Genomic DNA, 19,237 nt, shown 5'->3' with positions numbered 1-19,237 from the left:
ATAGGGGTTGTTTTTTGTACTTAAACTATGTACCTAGGTATATATGGAGAAAGTTCGACGGTTTGGTCAATAAAATTATAGTATAAATAATAATAATAATAATAATATTAATATCAATATGTACATGAGAAATTCATTTACGTGTATATCTTTATATATCATACGTTCATAATAATAACAATAATGATAATAATAATATAGTAATAGGTATATACTGAAAAATCGTAACTTGCACTACTATACGGTTAGGTTAGGTCATCGAGCCATACCAGCTACATAGACTAGCTACAAAAACTAAAATAAGCCAATAATAATATTATATATATATATATATATATTATATATTTTTTTTTGTTATCATACGATGTAAGTACAATAATATAATACGTGACACTTCACGGTAGGCTCTTTCTACGGGCACGTCCTGATGTCGAATTCGAAAACGCTTCAACCATATTAACATATTTATTCCAAAAGGTATGACCAATATCGACGCGTGCCCAAGAGTCAACTGTGTGCACAATATAATATACTACGCGCACATACACGACCGTTAAATCGTCATAGTAGGTATAATAATATAACCATCACGAGAAATATCGTACGAGTTAAATATTCGCAAAAAAATGATCAGAACACCAGTCGCAAGAAGCCGTATGAGTTATAAACTCATGCGCGCACCCCGTGATAACACGCGTCGGTGGCATGGACTGACTGATCGGAGAAAATAATAATCTAATAATGCCCATAATAATGGTAATAATTCTAATAATAATACTAATAATAAATAGTAATGATAAAAACACACTCGCAAGCATCACACGCAAAAAGCAAATAATAATTTAAAAAAGAAATGTCTCCCATCGAGTGACGGGGCTCATTCTCGCGTGATTCAAGCCATCACGTAACCGACGTGCATTAATAACGGTGGGCAACAATAAAAATATTTCATTCACCTTATTGTCGCTTAATAGTCGTGTTGCGGTATTGGCGGTAGTGTTTTGTGGTTGTGGTCAGCGAGCAAAGCCGCCCACGTGTGATATTAAATATTATTAATTTATTATGATATGGGGTGAACCAACAAGTATTTTTTTATGTTATCTGTTTTGGGCAGGTATTTATTATTATTTACACTGAAAATAACTGTCTATATTGTTATCCATTTAGGTACCTAATCTTTATTGATTAAGATGACATCGTACCCTCATGTTTTATATCCGTTTTACCAACGAATAAAATAATACATTTTTAAGTTCAGAAGACGTTATGTTATTTTTAATATTTTAATGAAATTGTTAAATTTTCAAATTAAAAGGAAATAATATAAATAGGGACTCACCTAGATTGTCTGTAATATTTTACTTTAAAAACAAGTACAATAGGCAAATTTTTGTTAACTTTGAAATGCTCATAATTTAATTTTTAATTAAAATATCAAACAAATCCTAAGTTAAACCTAGGATAATATTCTTAACCTTAAATATAGTGATAAGACAATTCACTCTAGTATTAAAAATAACAGAGCAAAATGAATCTTCTGTTATATGTTGGGTAAGATAGAATATATGCGAAAATGATTTTTTTTTATTGGTTATTGAATATCAGTGCGATATTTTCTACTGTTAAATTATATAAATATAGAAACTATATTTTACAATTTTCGGTTATCAACAAATTAAGAATATCACTGCTAGAGAACTCTATCCTAATTATAAAATATAAAGTTACTATGATTATTATTTAAGTACGTTTTAAACCAAAACATCTGCCGCATTAATGGAACCCGTGGTAGCAACCTTCGTATTCTTCCTCCACCTACAGAACCACCACCTCTGCTTCCATAGTTACCATCATCATCATAATAATCTGTATAATTGTAGAAACCACCGTTATCATGGTTACTTTCATAGTAATTTTCACTGTCTTGATCACCATCACCAATATCGTTGATGATTTCACGGATAACTACACCTCTAACGTGGCGGCCATCACCACGACCACGGACCTCACTATTTCTAACATATACATCACTAATATCACGTATATTATTAGTAATGTATCCACCATCACTGCCACGGAAGCTACTTCTACCACGGACAACATTATCATTACGAATGCTGTTATTTGCATAGACATCATTTCTACAGGCTATGCCACCATATTCATAACCACCAAATATGGCAGTATGACTAATGCCACTATCAGCGTGGTCGTACAAGTTTCTATGGGGCCTACCACTATTAAAGTTGTTAATATTACTGTCATTTTCATGATCACTTATTTGGAAGTTAAGCGTATCCCTGACTGTTTCTGTATCTGATATTTCTCTGGTCTGCCTGCTAACAATGGCACTTGAAGTAACTTGATTTGAATCTCTTGATTCGAAGTAGCTATCACAGCTACTGTGCCTGTTATTTCTAATACGGTTGCGACCTCTATTGTACCCACCCCTCCTACCAGGGGGGTCATCACTATTACTTACTTCGTCACTAAAACGAACTCTTAAACCACTTCTACTTCTACTATGGCGAATAATACTACTATTCACACTAGCTGCATTACCACTAGAATAATTATTACCGTTATTTAAAGGAATCATGCTAGAATTAGCACGACCATCAGAACCTGCGCTACTAGAGCGCCCTTCACCCCTACCTCTACTTGATCCGTGATTTACCCTACTAGGGCGAACGACTCCTCTATTCGCATTAATACTAAACATACTATCGCGACCATCTCCGTTAACTCTGTTCTCATAATTATCTGCGCTATTACCCCCAGAGTTTTTAGCGCCCCTACCCCTAACAGCGAGAGTATTACTTACTCTATTGTCTCGTCCATCAACACTACCTCCGATTTCACCGGAATCATCACTATTTGCAATATCACCACCTTGAATATTATCCATAATTAAAAGGCCATCAACAATATTTCTATCGTGATAACCACGACTATCAACACTAGCATCATCATTTCGCATATTTTTTCTCCTATGGCAAATAAAACAACAGCAACCAAAAATGGAGCTATTAAAGCTATAATACCTTTGGTTACTCCCACCACCACCAACACTACCGCCATGATTGCTTTGACCATTATTACTATCAAGACTATTGCTCCTACGCCGAATAGGTATTGTACTCACTTTGGGTTTGATCTCTTTGCGTGCAGTATTCGGGTTCACATACAACGACTCCGTGCGCTTGGGTTGCCCGATAGGTGATGGAACAATCTCTTGCCCGAGGTTCCGTTGTCTGAGTATGATATCCTCGAACGGCGGCGGTTGACGCTGCGTGGCGGACGATAACGAGGTATTTTGCTTTGCTCCGGCTGCCGACGCTGCAGTGAAGCCTGAAGCACCATTGAATGATTTGTCCGCTGCCGAAGACGATGGGGATAGAAGTCGATCGTCTCCTCCTCTTCTCTGTTGCTGCTGATTCTGTGACTTTTCCACAGATGACTGTCTCGACCCTCCACTGAGTCGACTAGCTGCCCGACTGTACCGGTCCACACTATTATCCCGGCTCGGTGGTCTCTTGTAATGGTCAAAGTGGTCGCTCATTGCCTGACAAAATACAACCATCATCACAAAAATTGACTGTTAAATGTTTATTTTTTATGCAACAATAGTTATATAAAGGTATATGGATGTCAATAAAGAGAAATTTTGTAAAAACATTGTAGGTTGCAATACATATCATTGTGTTATTATATACAACAATGTAATATATTACAAAAATACACATTGTTGTAAAATCAATACAATCCTTGCTCCGTTCAAAATCTAAAATTTAAAAAAAATATATTATAAGAAGTTAGAGGTATAATTTTTTTTTAACCATACCTACAGTCTTGTATATTTTTAATTTTTTATTAGTATCTTATACATCAAAATATAATATCTTATAAACGCTTGAAGAGTGATAGGTGTTACATACCTATAGATACATTGTAACACATTAACTGATTAGAATTAATGAATAAATTAAAACCTTTAATTGTTGTTATTGGTCGTTAAATTTTGTCACGATAAGTAAAAATAATTCATTATTTTAGGTTAGGTGCGATAATTTTCAGATCGCTTAATGTTATTGTAGGTATATGTTACCAATATTACGATTATGTACCTAACAGCTAGGGTATATAATATAACTATGGGAAATAATCAAATTCTTTTGAAACAACGAAGAACTATTTTATAGAAGCCATTGCGTGTTTGACATTACCTGCAGTTACCACCGAAAGAACTAGAAAGTTAGTTAAAACAGACTTTAATATCATGCAAATTGCAACTAATATAAAATTACAAAATAGCACTAACAAAATAATAATAGTAGGTACTTATTATATTTATTTTTAATTCAAAATTAAAATTACGAAAATAAATTGTAGAAACACTGCCATTTCGGTGAATATTGTTCAATAAACCTTGGAGAAATTTATTCACTGTGAAATATATATATAAACAAACAATGAAACCTCATAAATTTTAGTTCAAATTACGTACACTTTGATGACGGGTTTCCATAGAATATCGAAGTGTATTATGTGAATTACCACAATCTACTGTCGGAGCGTCATAACGAGAACATTGTTTATGCCGACTTTGGTAACCAGCTTAACTAATTACAAAAGTCACATGAGTAGGTACTGCGAATAAGCACGAAATAGGTAGATATTAGCAAAATAACCTAAATAACCGTCTAGGTATAAAATATATATCATTGTATACATTGAAGGCGACGTCTTAGATGATATCTTACCTCGATGCACATTATTACCCCCGAACACTCAGCAGTCTTGTACCTATATAGAAGATACTTTTTATTTTTTTATATATTCAACTACAAGATTCAGTTACTTCTTTTGAAAAGTATATAAAATTTGTATATGAATAATTAGTACCTACAAAAAGATAATTTATTATTTCTACATTATAAAATATTATTTTTGCTTTAAAAATCAACTGAACTGATTTTCATGTTTTGCATTAATCTTATAGAACATTTTAAACCATATTATTGGGAGTACCTATTTTAAAATATTTATCTATTTACTTTGTTGAAGAATTTTAGTTTTTGGCTGAGTATAATAATTCACAGAAAAAATTGAATTACTATTTAAATTCTCAGTTTTACTTTTATTTTACGTAATCAAAATTTAGATATAAGAATATAAGATGAAAAAAGTATGTATTTGAAAATTATGTTTATTCGATTTTAAATACAGATACCTAAGTACTTTGAGCAAGTATTTAGTAAAATTACTTTGTTTAAGTACTATTTCAAAAGTAGGTCAACATTAAATACGTGTTTGAGTACTTAAAAAGTATTTACAAGACATCCTCCGAAAAATCGAAACTGTAAACAGGTTTTAGATAACATTCGTTGATATTGAGTTTAATACACAATCGGTATAGGAAATGCGAAATAAAAATATATACATATATATATATATATATATGTATATTATAGTGGTACTAGTTGTCACTTGCATACTGCAGTACATCTTTCACATAGAAGTATTGACAAATTGCAAAAGTATAATATTGACTGTCGTCCACTTGAAAATACCTAAGCTATAACGATTATATATTTATATACCTAATTTGACATTGAATTTTAATTATAAAAACATGTCTGAAATGTTATTTGAAATATTGTACATTAATATTTATTAAACTGTATTTGGAAAAGTAATTTGTGAACAAGTCAATAGTAAAATTCAAATAACAATAGTTTACTTGAAATAATTAAATTGGTGTATATGGTTTTACTGTTATTAAAAGTTCTAAAATACTGTAATATTGAACAGTAAATTTAATCGAATTAAATATAATATTATATTATGTATTATTTAATTTGAAGAAGGATATTCGAAATTGATTTAACTTCATACGATATGAAAAATAGTACTTCCTCTATTCACTCCCACCAACAAGCTCCTGTTAAAGTGTTAAATATTATATAATTTTAAATTATTATCTGAATTAATTATTTCTCAAATCTATAATAAGTAAACAACATATTACTGTGTATTTAAGTAATAAGTCTATAGCAGTTGTTGTAACTAGTTACAAGTACTCGTGACAGAATATATGAGATGGATGTATTAGTATTATGTTTACATCATCCAATGGTATTGTACTTTGGTGGTAACATGAATGTCGCTTGGAATTTTAAACTATTTATTGGATAATATTATTCTGGTGGTTGCAGGAGTCATTAGGATTCCTAATTTTATTAATTACAAGTTGCGTACAACTTCCTATATGATTATTATATAATTTATAGTTATTTCTCTGCACGTGTCAATTATACGACTGTAAGACATTATATAATATCATGCAGGTAAACAGGGACCTAAAAATTAGAAGTAAAACACATTGTTTAGAAAATAACTTGTATTGTTTGCTGGATTCTTTTTTTTCTTTTTTTTTTTTTTGATTTGGATTGTTTTCATTTTAACTTCTCATATAAAATGAAAACTACAAAAATGTTAGGACAACATGTTATAACGTCATAACTACCTACATATCTCAAAATCGATAAATTGTGTTCTAGACTCCTTCCCAAAAGTCAACGCATAATATAATTTATTTACGCCTATGGTATAGAATTTTGGAAAAGTTAATGGTAGACTTTCAGACTTTTGATGGGATGAAATATTTTATCGGTACCTAGGTATCGAGAATCAAGAAGATTAAATATTAAATAGTATACAAACGAATCGTGTTAATCAATTCTATCTTTGTCCAGTGGACCGCTTTAAAAATAAACTTACAAGTTTATTTTTTTGTTTAACTTGCCGATTTTCTATAATAATTATAAATAAATTACTGATAAACGGTAACAAATTATGTTGCCCACTACTAAGACATTAACCATGAAAATAATTACCTATGCTCTCATACAAAACAATTTATATTAAGAGTATTGCGTGTGCTGTAATAAAATAAAAATTATCAAAACACTTAATTTTGCATAATAAAGTTTAACATATTTTTAGAATTACTAAAAAGATTGCTTGGACTGGTTGGATCATTAAAGTTCAAAGATGCCCAAAACGATTCAAAATGGCATTTCGCATTAAATCAATCAAGAAATTCGCATCAAAATTATTATAAAAAACAATTATTGTCAGATGCATGATTCAAGACCCACGAGACGTTGACAAACACGTGATTTGTGGTTATCGTAAATGATGTTATTATATTATATTATTTTTGTTTTCTTTGGATAAAACTATTCAGGCGGTATAGAAAGCTTAGAATCCAAATATTGATAAACAATATAGTATTGAGAAAATTATCTGCAAAATATCGTTTTTATTTCATTTTTTTTTTTTTTTTTTTTTGGTTTCACTTATACGAAAATAGTTCTTATTGTTTGAGAATCCATAATTTTTTTGTTTTCCAAGCAAGCTTAAATAACTTCCTGTATAAACAGTTCCAATATCGAAAAAATAAACGAAAGCTACATTAATTCACGGCTAAAATCCTCTGTATCCTTCTCGGTTCTTTCCTACTTAAAGCAGGTCTTGCTTTTTTATAAATTTCATTAAACGAAGACAACACAATATTATGCGGGTAGGTAGTGTTCTCTTAACCCAGTGGTTCTTAATCGGTGTTCTGTAGACTTGGTATAAGCGCTCGGCCAAAGTCTTAAAATTAGCGGAAAAAAATCCCTAAAATGAGTTTCATTGTTTTAGCGATTTTATCTTTTATGGACTTCTGAAACATAAAAATATAAGACGTGAATAATAAATTGTATAGAATTTAACAACAATATAACGACTACTTTAATAACAAAATGGACAATTAATGTCTAAACAAAAACATAATATTGAAGCTGATGTGCATGTACAAGTATAAAAAAATATCATCGATGAAACGAAATAATGTAGTTAGTAGACAATATTTTAATGATTATTTACATTTTGACTCACTTATGAAAATGACCGTCAAATTTCCTTTTGCGTGATTTGTGGGGAAAAGCTACCACAATGACATCAGCGAAATTAAAACAGTATTTTTTTATCTTAATATCAAAATTCTCTAATTTTTTTTTTTTAATTTCTTTATTTTCAAAATTTATTTAAATATTGTTGCATTTTACAGCTGTGTTCTGCAAAAATCTTTTAAAATTTTTAGTGGTACGTCATTCGAATAAGGTTAGGAATCACTATCTTACCGGACAATAACGAATTTTTGGTATGCACAACGCACTCTAGTTATCAAGTTTGAAATCAGAGTTGTGTTAAACCAAGTAATATCGGATGTAGACGAGAAAATATTATTCGAGACTTAACTAACGGACGTTATCAATTTTTTTTTTTTGTTTCCGTTTATTTGAATAATTGAAAAATCGAATAGAAACGATTTGGAGGAGTCACCTGGGAAAACACTCACCCTATTTGGTTAAATGTTAAAGGTAGACGATCTCCTGTAAAGTATTTTACTTATTTTACTTGTTAAAATAATAATATGTTTCAAGTGAACAAATACTTTTGACGGATGTACCTTCTTGAAATGCATCTCATCAACGATTTTTGAATGACAGTTTGTTTATTTCAATAAATACCTAGTACCTTTTTACAATATTGTCCAAGCCCGGGCACTGACTTATGAGTGGGTAAATTTACCAGAAAAGTAGTGTTGAATAGGTGGGTATACGGCCTTTTTTTTTTTTTTTTGTAAACTACGCCCAAATTTTTAACCACGCTAAAAAGGTATAATGTAAACTGTGCCTACATTGTTATCTATTAGTTAATATCCATGTAAAAAGTACAATTTAAGCTGTGCCCCATTATTTGTAAAATGTTTAAAACTTTTGACTTTGGTATTAAAGTCACTATGATTTCAGTGTACTTTTTCAATTAATCTTAGAATCTTTATTTCACAACAGTGGTCAAACTCTAATTGATGAAAATGTATCAAAAATATGTTTCTTTTGTCCTAATATTTTACTTAAAATTATATTTATTTTTTAATTTTTAATTTTTAATTTTATTTCATTCTGTTAAGTGTTAGTTACCATTTATATTGTATGGATGTAACGAATAAAATATTGTAATTTTAGATTAGTAAATAGGTAATATTTAGCTTAATTTTCTGAAAATATAGCTATTCAATTTTAAAAATTTAGCTAGGTGCAGTTTACGTGTTACCTTTTTACTTTTGATAAAAACTTGGGCGCAGTGTATATGTATGATTTTAGGTTTATCTGTACCTACTACCTAGGACGCAGTTCACAATCGCCAGGATAGGTAACAGCTCACAGAACCATAGTTTATTTTATTAGTTATTACATTAGTTCCAAAATAACATATTTTTATACTAGACCATTTTCCGATTACAAAATCTGATATTATGTTAGTACCTAATTCATAATGAAAAATAAGTTTATATTACAAAAAAAATATATATAATATATATTTATATATTTATTTAAAAATGGAAACTACAATAATTTATATAATTATAATAGGTAAGAATTTTTCAAGATTTGGCCTTCCTCCTCATGAGTTTTAAATGTAAGAGTATCTATCGATAATAGTACGTCTCATATAAAAAATAAATTAAAATCTATTTATATCATTCTAATATAACAGTTCTTACATTCGTATATCCTATTTTTTAGAAAGTTATTTATTTATTTAACTTTTCATATCATATTAGGCAATAGTGAATACAACAGATTAATTGGCAGTATTATGTTTTTAGAAAAAGACTTTTTATTTGAATATCTTATTATAAACACCTGAATTAAGTCCAAAAGTGGGCAAGTTAATGAAATAATTAACTCAAGTTAAGTTAGGAAAATATAAAATCATAGTTATTTCACTAATCATTAATTTAAATGGTGACTCGATATGCAATTTAAAAGTTAATACGAAAAAAATATTTATTAAACTCCGTTAGAAAAAAAAGTATCTACTTTTTCAAATTAGTATGTAGATTAAAAAATTACTGCATTCTTCCTAATCTCCTTAATTACAATAAACATTTTTATTGAACTTTATCGTAATGTTCAGTGTATATACGATATAACTATTGTAACTTTTACAAGCTTATAAGTCACTTGATAAATAAAAGTAACTTTTAACTTCAAGATAAATTTACATTCATGTATATTTACTTAACTAAGCAAATAAAAAATAAAAATATTAAACTTGCCCAGCCTTGTCTATGGGTATTACACGTTTTACTATTGCCAATTGATTGAAAGATTCTTTAATTTATAATTTGTCGACCATCATTTAAGAAAATATTAGTAGTATTTTACTTAAGATAAATTGTTGGAATTTACATTTTAATCATTAGTGATATTTTTAATATAAAACAAATGAATAATAATAGTTTCATTATATTTTGATAGTACATTATTACTTTTTGTGATGCAATTTTATTAAGAATAATATTTAAGTATTATTTTTTTTTATCAATTATACAGGTGTATTTTAGGTTATATTTTTAAATAAAATAGGTATCTAATCTAATCTATTATATTCTCTTTAGTTACAAGATAATATAACACATTTAATCTTATTGTTCTATTAAAAAGAAAATTTAATCTACGAATGGTACTAAACATCATACTGTAGTATTTTATTTGTTAATACTAAATTTGTAATTGTCGTTGTGTCGTATAGTTATACTTCAATGACTCATAATGAATTTGAACTACCATGAAAAAATTGTAGAAAATGACATAAATTCTAACGACTTTTTAAATAAATGTCTAGAGTTAATTACAAGTTTTTAGTACCTGTGCTTGTTTTAAAACAAAATATGTCAAATGCAAGTTATTGTTGATTTTACAAACAGTTTCATATGTTTACACATAATAGTGATGATAATTATTAATGAAATCAAATAAATCAAAATAATATTTCTAAAAAATAATATTGATAATTATTTGTAATTTATAAAATACCTATTGATAAAATTTAAATGCATAAATAACATAGATTTTTATACTCATAACAGGTGACCAAATCATAAAAAGAAATTAGTGTTAAATTATAATGTTTGTTTTGAAGAATATTTCTTTAATTTTCGTGAAGTATAAAAAAAATCATTTTCTATATCAACAAAATGGCATAATTCCAACAAAAAGAAACGATTTCAACAAAGCTCATAAAAATATTAATAGGTAATTAATAATTGATTCTTTCAACCCACAGAAACATCGATCGAAATTATAAAAAATAAACAGTGGTACCTACATTTGGCGCTCCTATGTTGGCAAGTGTGCAGTAAGTAAATTATAATAAAAGGTAATTTAAAATATCTGCGTCTTTTATTACTAGGCAAAAAAGTCATGTAGTACATCTTACGGTTGTAAATATCACAGCTACATATTTTTGTAAGAGTGTTTTTAAACATTCAAAGAATAGTAAAAATAAAATAACAGTAACTAACAAAAACTACGATAAATGTACTGCATGTTGTATTTCTAGGAACGTATAAAATAGTATAAAATTATTGCAGTGGTGTATACATTTTGGGGGGAGGGTTTGGAAAATCTATTATGGTATTTTTTTTTTTTAATAAACGTACCGATATATAAAAATGATAAAAATTAAAAAAATGTATTGTTTATAATTTTTTAATATAATCGCTCCCAATATCTATGCACGTCACTGTAATATGGATATCGTTCCTATAATATTAATCGGAATGCAAATAGGTGCATACATTATATGCATATACTGAAATCTATGGTTGCATTTTCCAAACAGAAATGTACTAGAAGTTTAATACATATATTTATAGAAAAAATAATTTTTAGAAATGTATGAGTGTTCACATATAAAAAAGATAATAAAGCTATTAAAATAGTTAATCTCATTAGAAAAAAAAAAAGGTAAAATATCAATTGATTAAAAATTCACTTTTATTACTGCTGCACTTGTCATAAGGAGCGTCTAAAATAAATCTATCTAAATTTAAAATGCTATATTATATTTCATTACATAGAAACGTATACACACTATACACAATATAGATACTATATAAGTAAAAACTATAAAATTACATTTATCGTATAATTTATCTACAACAGAGTGTCGAGGATTATTTAAAAAAAATTTGTATCCATATTTTATTATATTATTTTACGTACATAATTATGTTATAATTTTTAATAATATTTTATAACATAATAAAGTTCTACTAATTTAATATAAAATCAAGCATCAACCAGTAATTTATTTAGTTTTATAAATGGACATAATACATAAAATAAATAGAACAATATAACACACAAGCCGAGTGTTGTATATTATCTATTAATTTCTATTGATTTAGATACTATCTATTTTCTACTAAATTGTGACAGTGTTTTAAAAAATATTGGAACAATAATAACAAATAACTACCCCTATTTTTAATAAATTTTCCATTTTCAATGATATTTTGTGCACGGAATTGAAATTTGTAGTTAGGTATACAAATATCTCGAAATTATTATAATATTATCTACCATAATACTGTTTACTTTATGAGTATTATCATTGAGTACAATATAATATATTGTATACATTGTATATTGTATATATTACAAATATTAATATTAATATTTTAATATACATATACTCAATATGGTATACTACAATTTTGTTTTATAACAGTAATAATAATAATAATAATAATAAAAAAAAAAAACATTTATTTATTTCTTAAACTACATAATTCACTTGTCATTAGTATCGGTTTCTAAATATTAAATGTCTTTTAATGATCTACATAATATTATAATTCTTGATTTTGAGTAGTTAGAGCTCTATGTGAGTGCGTTATTTTAAAATGGTTGAGGTATTGGATATATTATATTATGAGGTAATTTAATAACATCATTTTTAAATATTTTTTTTTATGGTCAACCAAATATAGAAAGTTAAAGTATTTTATGTGAAGTCGATGATTAAATTGAATAAATTCCCATTAGGTCAGTCCTCTCTTTAGTTCGACCCTTTGACAAATTTACTTTTTATAAACATGGAGTGGAAAATAGTATTGATGTATTGGGTATAATCAATGACAAAATGCTGTACCTATGTTGTTCATGATTGGTTAAGAGTTAAGACATAACTTGATTACTGAATTTGGTTTAAGAGTAGAAATTCTTTCTACCTACGTTTTCTAAAAAATCGTTATTTTATTATAATATGAAGGTATAACTATATATACCTAATAATAAGGCAATGGAAAATTTTAGTAATTATTTTTATGTTATAGAAATGTATAAAATATATGTGTTTATTTCCAAATTATTAGAAAATTGATAATGTTTACAAAAATGTATACATACACTGTTTATGCAATTATGTACCATCAATATATTTGAAACAATTCTCAAACCTCTTTATTATCTAGCTGGTATTATAATACCATAAATTATAATGCTAACATTTCTAAAAGAAATTTTCACTTAATTCTATATTATAAAATATTATATAAAAGAGTTAAAATTATTATAGCAATGTAGCTATAAATATGGAAACCAAAATCCAAATTCAAAGGCAATTTATACTTAAATCGAAACAAGTAACAACAACAACAACAATAACATAAACGAGGTAGCTACTATAGTTATTGATTTAATTGTCTATAATATATTGCTCAAAATCACCCTGAATTAATTAGGACGGACTGGCAGAAGCCTTTTACTTAACGCGTATGTACCTTACAATTGATATTTTATAATCGAGACTCGATTCATTAATTACCTTAAAAATGTTTAGAAGGTTAGAAGGTATGAGGATAAACAAAAAACAAAAAAAATTAGAAATTTGGAATGTATAGTAATTGATAACACAGATATTTTGTAGGAATTCACAGCACTGCGCAACATGAATCGTGCGGGTTTATTGACAATAATAATAATAATGATAATAATTGATTATTTTGTCTTACTTGGCATTCTAAGTAGGTAACTATACGTTATTAAACACACGCACAGTGTATCACTAATGGATTTCAATGCAATAGTCTCTTAGCTCGTCTCAACAACGGCTTTAATATAAACAGTTAGGTTGTTGTTTTAAACGAGAATTCATTACGATGTAAGAAAAATAAACCATTATTGACGGATCGCTGTTTACCCGTAGCCTGCAGTTAAAAGCCGAACGTTTCGTTCAACCTAAATGAAAATGGTGATTTTCCGAAGACATCTGGGAAATTCAGAAAAAATAAAGTCTCGTTTGTGATATTGTTGGACTTTCGGGGTCATCTCCTATTAACCAACAATATTATTACAACGAAGGCTGCAGAGGGATGAAAAACATTCTAACTGCTCACAAAAGTATCATTGGAAAAAAAAAATGAACGCGATTAATTGAATGGACGAAAAATATGAATCATCGAAACACAACAGCAGAATAAACACGAAATTTAACTCGTAATGATAACAGCTGGCGTCTAAGACCGATGCCAGTTCTCTAGCGTGTGCACGGTGGCGTGTACTTTTATAATATTATATCATTATTATACTTTTCATGGTTTACAATGGGAGACACCTTACGAGGGTCCATGCTGTATACGAGCCTTCTCCCGTTTGGGACCTGGCGGACTAGAGACTAACCGTGTCAGGGGCGACAACGGAGGTACATCCAGTCTGAAGCTGCATTACCTGTTGAAATGAGTACAGTGACTCCCTGTTGACGTATTTTGTGTTTCGTCTCAGCAGCGAAGGATCGGTGTCGTCTTCGACGCCCACTTCGTATTGGTTGTGACGATTCGGTCTGCTGAGACTGTCGTGGCGTGGCGAGCCGGTGCCGCCTCCACCTCCACCACTGACGTCATCATGTCCACGGGGGTAGGGGGCGTGCGACGACGACGACATGCGATTCTGTGAAAACGACGCCCTGTCGACGACGCTCTGGCGGGCTGTCGGTGGTCCTCCACCGCTCCCTCCAGCTGTGCCACCGCCGCCAGTGCCGTTCTGTCCGTATGGCCGTCTGGGCCCGGCGCCGTACATGCTGTTCTGTGCGTTACCTGGGTACTGGTCACCGAGGCCATTGTTGTTCGTTCGGCTCGGCGGTGGAGGTGGTGGGGCCGAAGACCCACCACTACTCTGGTTGTAACCGTGGTTCTGCTGCTGATGATGGTGCGTTGGGTTATGGTTGTTCGTCGAGTTCTGTCTCATTTCCGGCGTAAGGCTGTTTCGCGGGTACGACTGGCCCACAGAACTCTGTGAATTAACGCCACCAGGCTGCTGCTGCTGCTGCTGCTGCTGCTGATTAAGATGGTTGCTACCAGTCGATTGGTAATAAGGTTGCGCATAGTGCGACCTGGGTCTAAACTGTGGAGTAGTCTCGGCTGCATCCTGCTGACCGCCGGTGGTTGAGTTCAATAAGTTGTTGGTCGACAATGACAGGGACGAGGCGTCCGCTGCGTCCACCGACGATGCCGGTCCGACTGGATTAGGCGAAGGCATTAACGGCTGTAATATTTGTTTTTGGTCAATTGACATGCGCTGTTTCAAAATCTCCCGAAGTCTGGTCTTTTCCAGTCCTGAAAAAGTAAGTACATAATTAGTATTGTTTTCTATTCGACAGTCTATCCCGCACGGCTATCGTCATGTGTATTTGATAGCCCTATACGTTCCAGTATCTCGAGTCCAATTACCGTGACTACACCCATATTTCTACACTTAATTATTCCTGTTTTCTCTCATTCGAGGTTTGCCCATATGGACTCTTGCTCGTAATTTTCGTGTCTAAGTCATGCAATATCTTGTCGTCCTTTCTTCGTAGTTCTTATAATAATATTATTGTTACCGTTATTGAGTTTATCATAACTAATGATATTATACAGACTAATCGCGTAGGAAGTTCTCATCATTTCAAAAATTCATGATAAACAAATATTTTAAATTATTAAAAAACAAAATTTCTCTAGAAAAACATACATTTTTTTTAAGTATGTTTTATTATTATAATTTTTAATTTTTAACTTTTTTTTAACGATATTATGTATTTTTAGTTTCTAGGTACAATATTTTTTGGAACAAATACCTACTTGATTTTTAAAAATCAATTTTTGAAGAGCAGTTTATAAAAAAAAAAATTATTTACTTAAGTAATTTGAATATATAAATCTCTCATTGGTTAGGATACAACAATATAATAAGGTGTACAAAAAAACAAAAATCACAGGGATCCGTTCCTTGCGTCACCCCTCAATAAAACCACCGTCATTTTAATTCACAGTACAATATTATACTGTCGTTATTTTAAGCTCAGGTGGTAACAATATTATTACGCACAACGCAGCAGCCTTACACTTAAGAACAATAACTATAATAAAACGTATTTATAGGTAGTATACCGACGGCAAGTGTCTCTGAGTTGCTGAACGTATGAATGTAAATAGTGGAATATTATAAAAAATATTGTTCTAACTACTGTAGGGTGGTATTATAATAATACTATACAATTTATTACATAAAATCACCGTGTTACGCGTTTTGATAAAATATATTTCTGGCGACTCCGAAAAGAAAATATGTGATGAAGTGCGCATAACAAGTAGGTAAAATAAAACAACAAAATATAATATAGATACCTATGTGGATTAAAACAAAAGCGTGAACCTCAATCCGTACGGTAATATTATGTTGTTTGCGTAGCCAATCATATAAATTTAAATTCGCATCACGTCTTTATGTTTACGTATTCTGTATTTTGTGAAAAAAAAAATTATAAAATTGTATCTACGTTTTTCCGGCGGAAAATACAGAGTGACCGCCAAAACAAGATAATGAAATAATAAATTCTTTCACGATACAAATTCTCCAAAACAGTGGATTGAAACCTGAGAGCGCTTCCGGACATTACATTTTGAACTATATCGTTCGAAAACTTCAAACATATTATATATATGGACGATCTTATAATTGGCGAAATATGATCTGATGTTGATAGAGAATACTTCAATCAAAGGTGTCGCAGTTTTCGCGTTTTAACATCATAACGATACTGTGAGTACCTAATAACCTAATAACCTAATTTGACCTACTCAGTAATAAAGCATTTGCGTAACCTAAGCTATGGTAAAAAATTATTTTAAAATATGATTGTGAATAAAGGCACACCTTTTATTTAATGAATGAAAATTAGACGTGGATTTAGAAATCTAAAATTAGGGAAGGGGGCTAAATCATTTTCGGAAAAATGTAAATAATTATTTTATTTTAATGCTTAATAAATTATATAGATACGATTTGATAAAAATACAAACAATTTTATTTATATTGAAATTAATTGATTTAAATGGGAACTAAAGCTCTGTATTGGATTCATATCTTATTAAAGTATAGATTTTTACGATTTTAGATTATGGTTTATGATATAAAATATCAATATTGGTGTGACTAATGTTTATTTTAAATTTGAATGTCCCTGATTTTTTAACACGTATTATTTAATCAATGAAAAATATATAATTTATTATGTTAATGAGATCATTAATGATGAAAAAAAGTTCATGGGAACGGGGTGTAAATCTATCCCCTTCATAAGTCCCTCTCTCCACCATGTTTTACTTATATTGGACGTCCACGTTTCCTGTTAAACATGTTTGATTAATGCGCAGGAATAAAACCTTGTAATAATAGTAATAATATTAAAATATATGAAAACTTCCGAAACACACCTGGTTGAATGAAATCTGGTGCAAATTGTTTGGCTGTGAGTTTCGCAATTTCATAATCCTCTCGAGCGTGGTCCGCTGCGATGTCAGACAGTTCCGCTTTTCCCCTCGCTGTGGCCATCCTATAAGATAAAATCAGTTGTAAAATACACAATGTGTGATACACTAGTATGTGTGGTGTAATAATTATTATTTAATGTTTGTTGTTATTCTTTAAATTTCAATAAGCGTAGCTGACAGTATCATAGCTATAGGGCTAGGATTATGATAATATGTGATTTTTCTTAGTCTTTTATCATAGCTCCGTAAGTGGAACATATTATATTATCGTTAATAGCGATTTTTCAAAATTAAAAAATTAAATCTATACATTTTGTACAGAACTAAACTTTATGGCCTGCAAAGTACATACTGGTTTCGACTTTTTTTATACTTCAAGCACTGTTATTAAAAATTTACCTATTTAAACGGTTTCAAGTGTTTCCAAAATATACCGACCTTATAATTCGTAGTTTGATTATATTTATTTAAATTCATTTAGTATTTTAGACTTTAGTATATTATTTTTCTGGTGCATATTTTACTACCTATACTCTTCTTTTATAATTGATTAATATTATTATAATAAAAGTAACGATGTTTTCGGTATTAAAAATATCGTCATTTTAAAATCACTGAGTCAGACAAATTTATAATTAATACACACAAACAAAAAATTGATATTATATGCATTCATGTGTTATTAATGTGAGAAAAATATTTATTATTATAATTAATTTGAAAAAATTCTGTTTACAAAAATGTCATACACATGTGCTGAACTGTCAACTTCAAACTTTGGTATTATTATGATTATGCTCGGAGAGAAATAATAATATTCTTATAATATGACAGCATTATTATATTGTTTTTAATAATATGATTACGTATACCTAAATTAATAAATTTAAAACATTTATTGAGTTTTATTATTAACATATTAATTTAAATGTCAATCAGCCAAATATCTATTGTTTTGAAATGTATTAATTAAGTGAATTATTCAGGCAAGGATTGGCAAAATAAAAGTTATTGAAGCCCACAGACTTATACCCCTCTTATCTACGTTGTATTACAATATGAATATGATTGCATAGTACCTAATAAAATATATAGTAGCTTACAATAATCGTATAATGCTCCTGCATGACATTATATTATTTTAAACGAAAATTTGCGTTATGTTTTGTACAATTAATTCATAAAATTAATTAAATTAATTAACAAAAATATTTTCTAAAATATCAACAATTTAATAAAAGGCAATTATTTTGATTTTTTGATTCATAATCGTTGAAAATGAAAACTTTTTGAAAAGGCGTAAAATAGATACATATTAAACTCTGAAAACTTACTAAGATCTACTTCTACTACTTGTTATTTAATATATACAAACGGTCTACCTAATTATAATATTTTCTCATTAATTAATAAACTTTAAATAAATATGAAGAAATAGACACACAAGAAACTTCCTACCACTAGGTCTTTAAAATATAAAAGTAACTTTATGTTATTAGATTTTTATTAAATAATAAC

At 29.4% G+C, this 19,237-nt stretch overlaps 1 protein-coding gene across 2 annotated transcripts in view; it reads right to left on the bottom strand.

Annotated features, from left to right (window-relative positions):
• jp (junctophilin) overlaps positions 1–19,237 on the bottom strand; it is a 280,595-nt gene that overhangs the window by 133,394 nt on the left and 127,964 nt on the right. For both annotated transcript variants that reach the window (XM_089218689.1, XM_089218688.1), the window contains exons 8-10: positions 17,663–17,781; positions 14,637–15,520; positions 3,146–3,565 (exon numbers count right to left, since the gene is read on the bottom strand). In XM_089218689.1, the coding sequence (XP_089074815.1) occupies positions 3,146–3,565; positions 14,637–15,520; positions 17,663–17,781 (1,423 nt within the window). The remainder of the gene's footprint in view (positions 1–3,145; positions 3,566–14,636; positions 15,521–17,662; positions 17,782–19,237) is intronic.

Source organism: Diuraphis noxia, unplaced genomic scaffold (genome assembly GCF_037042655.1).
Source record: "Diuraphis noxia isolate RWA-SAM2 unplaced genomic scaffold, SU_Dnox_SAM2 contig0001, whole genome shotgun sequence".
NCBI lineage: Eukaryota > Metazoa > Arthropoda > Insecta > Hemiptera > Aphididae > Diuraphis > Diuraphis noxia.
This window is presented reverse-complemented; position numbering and strand designations above follow the sequence as displayed.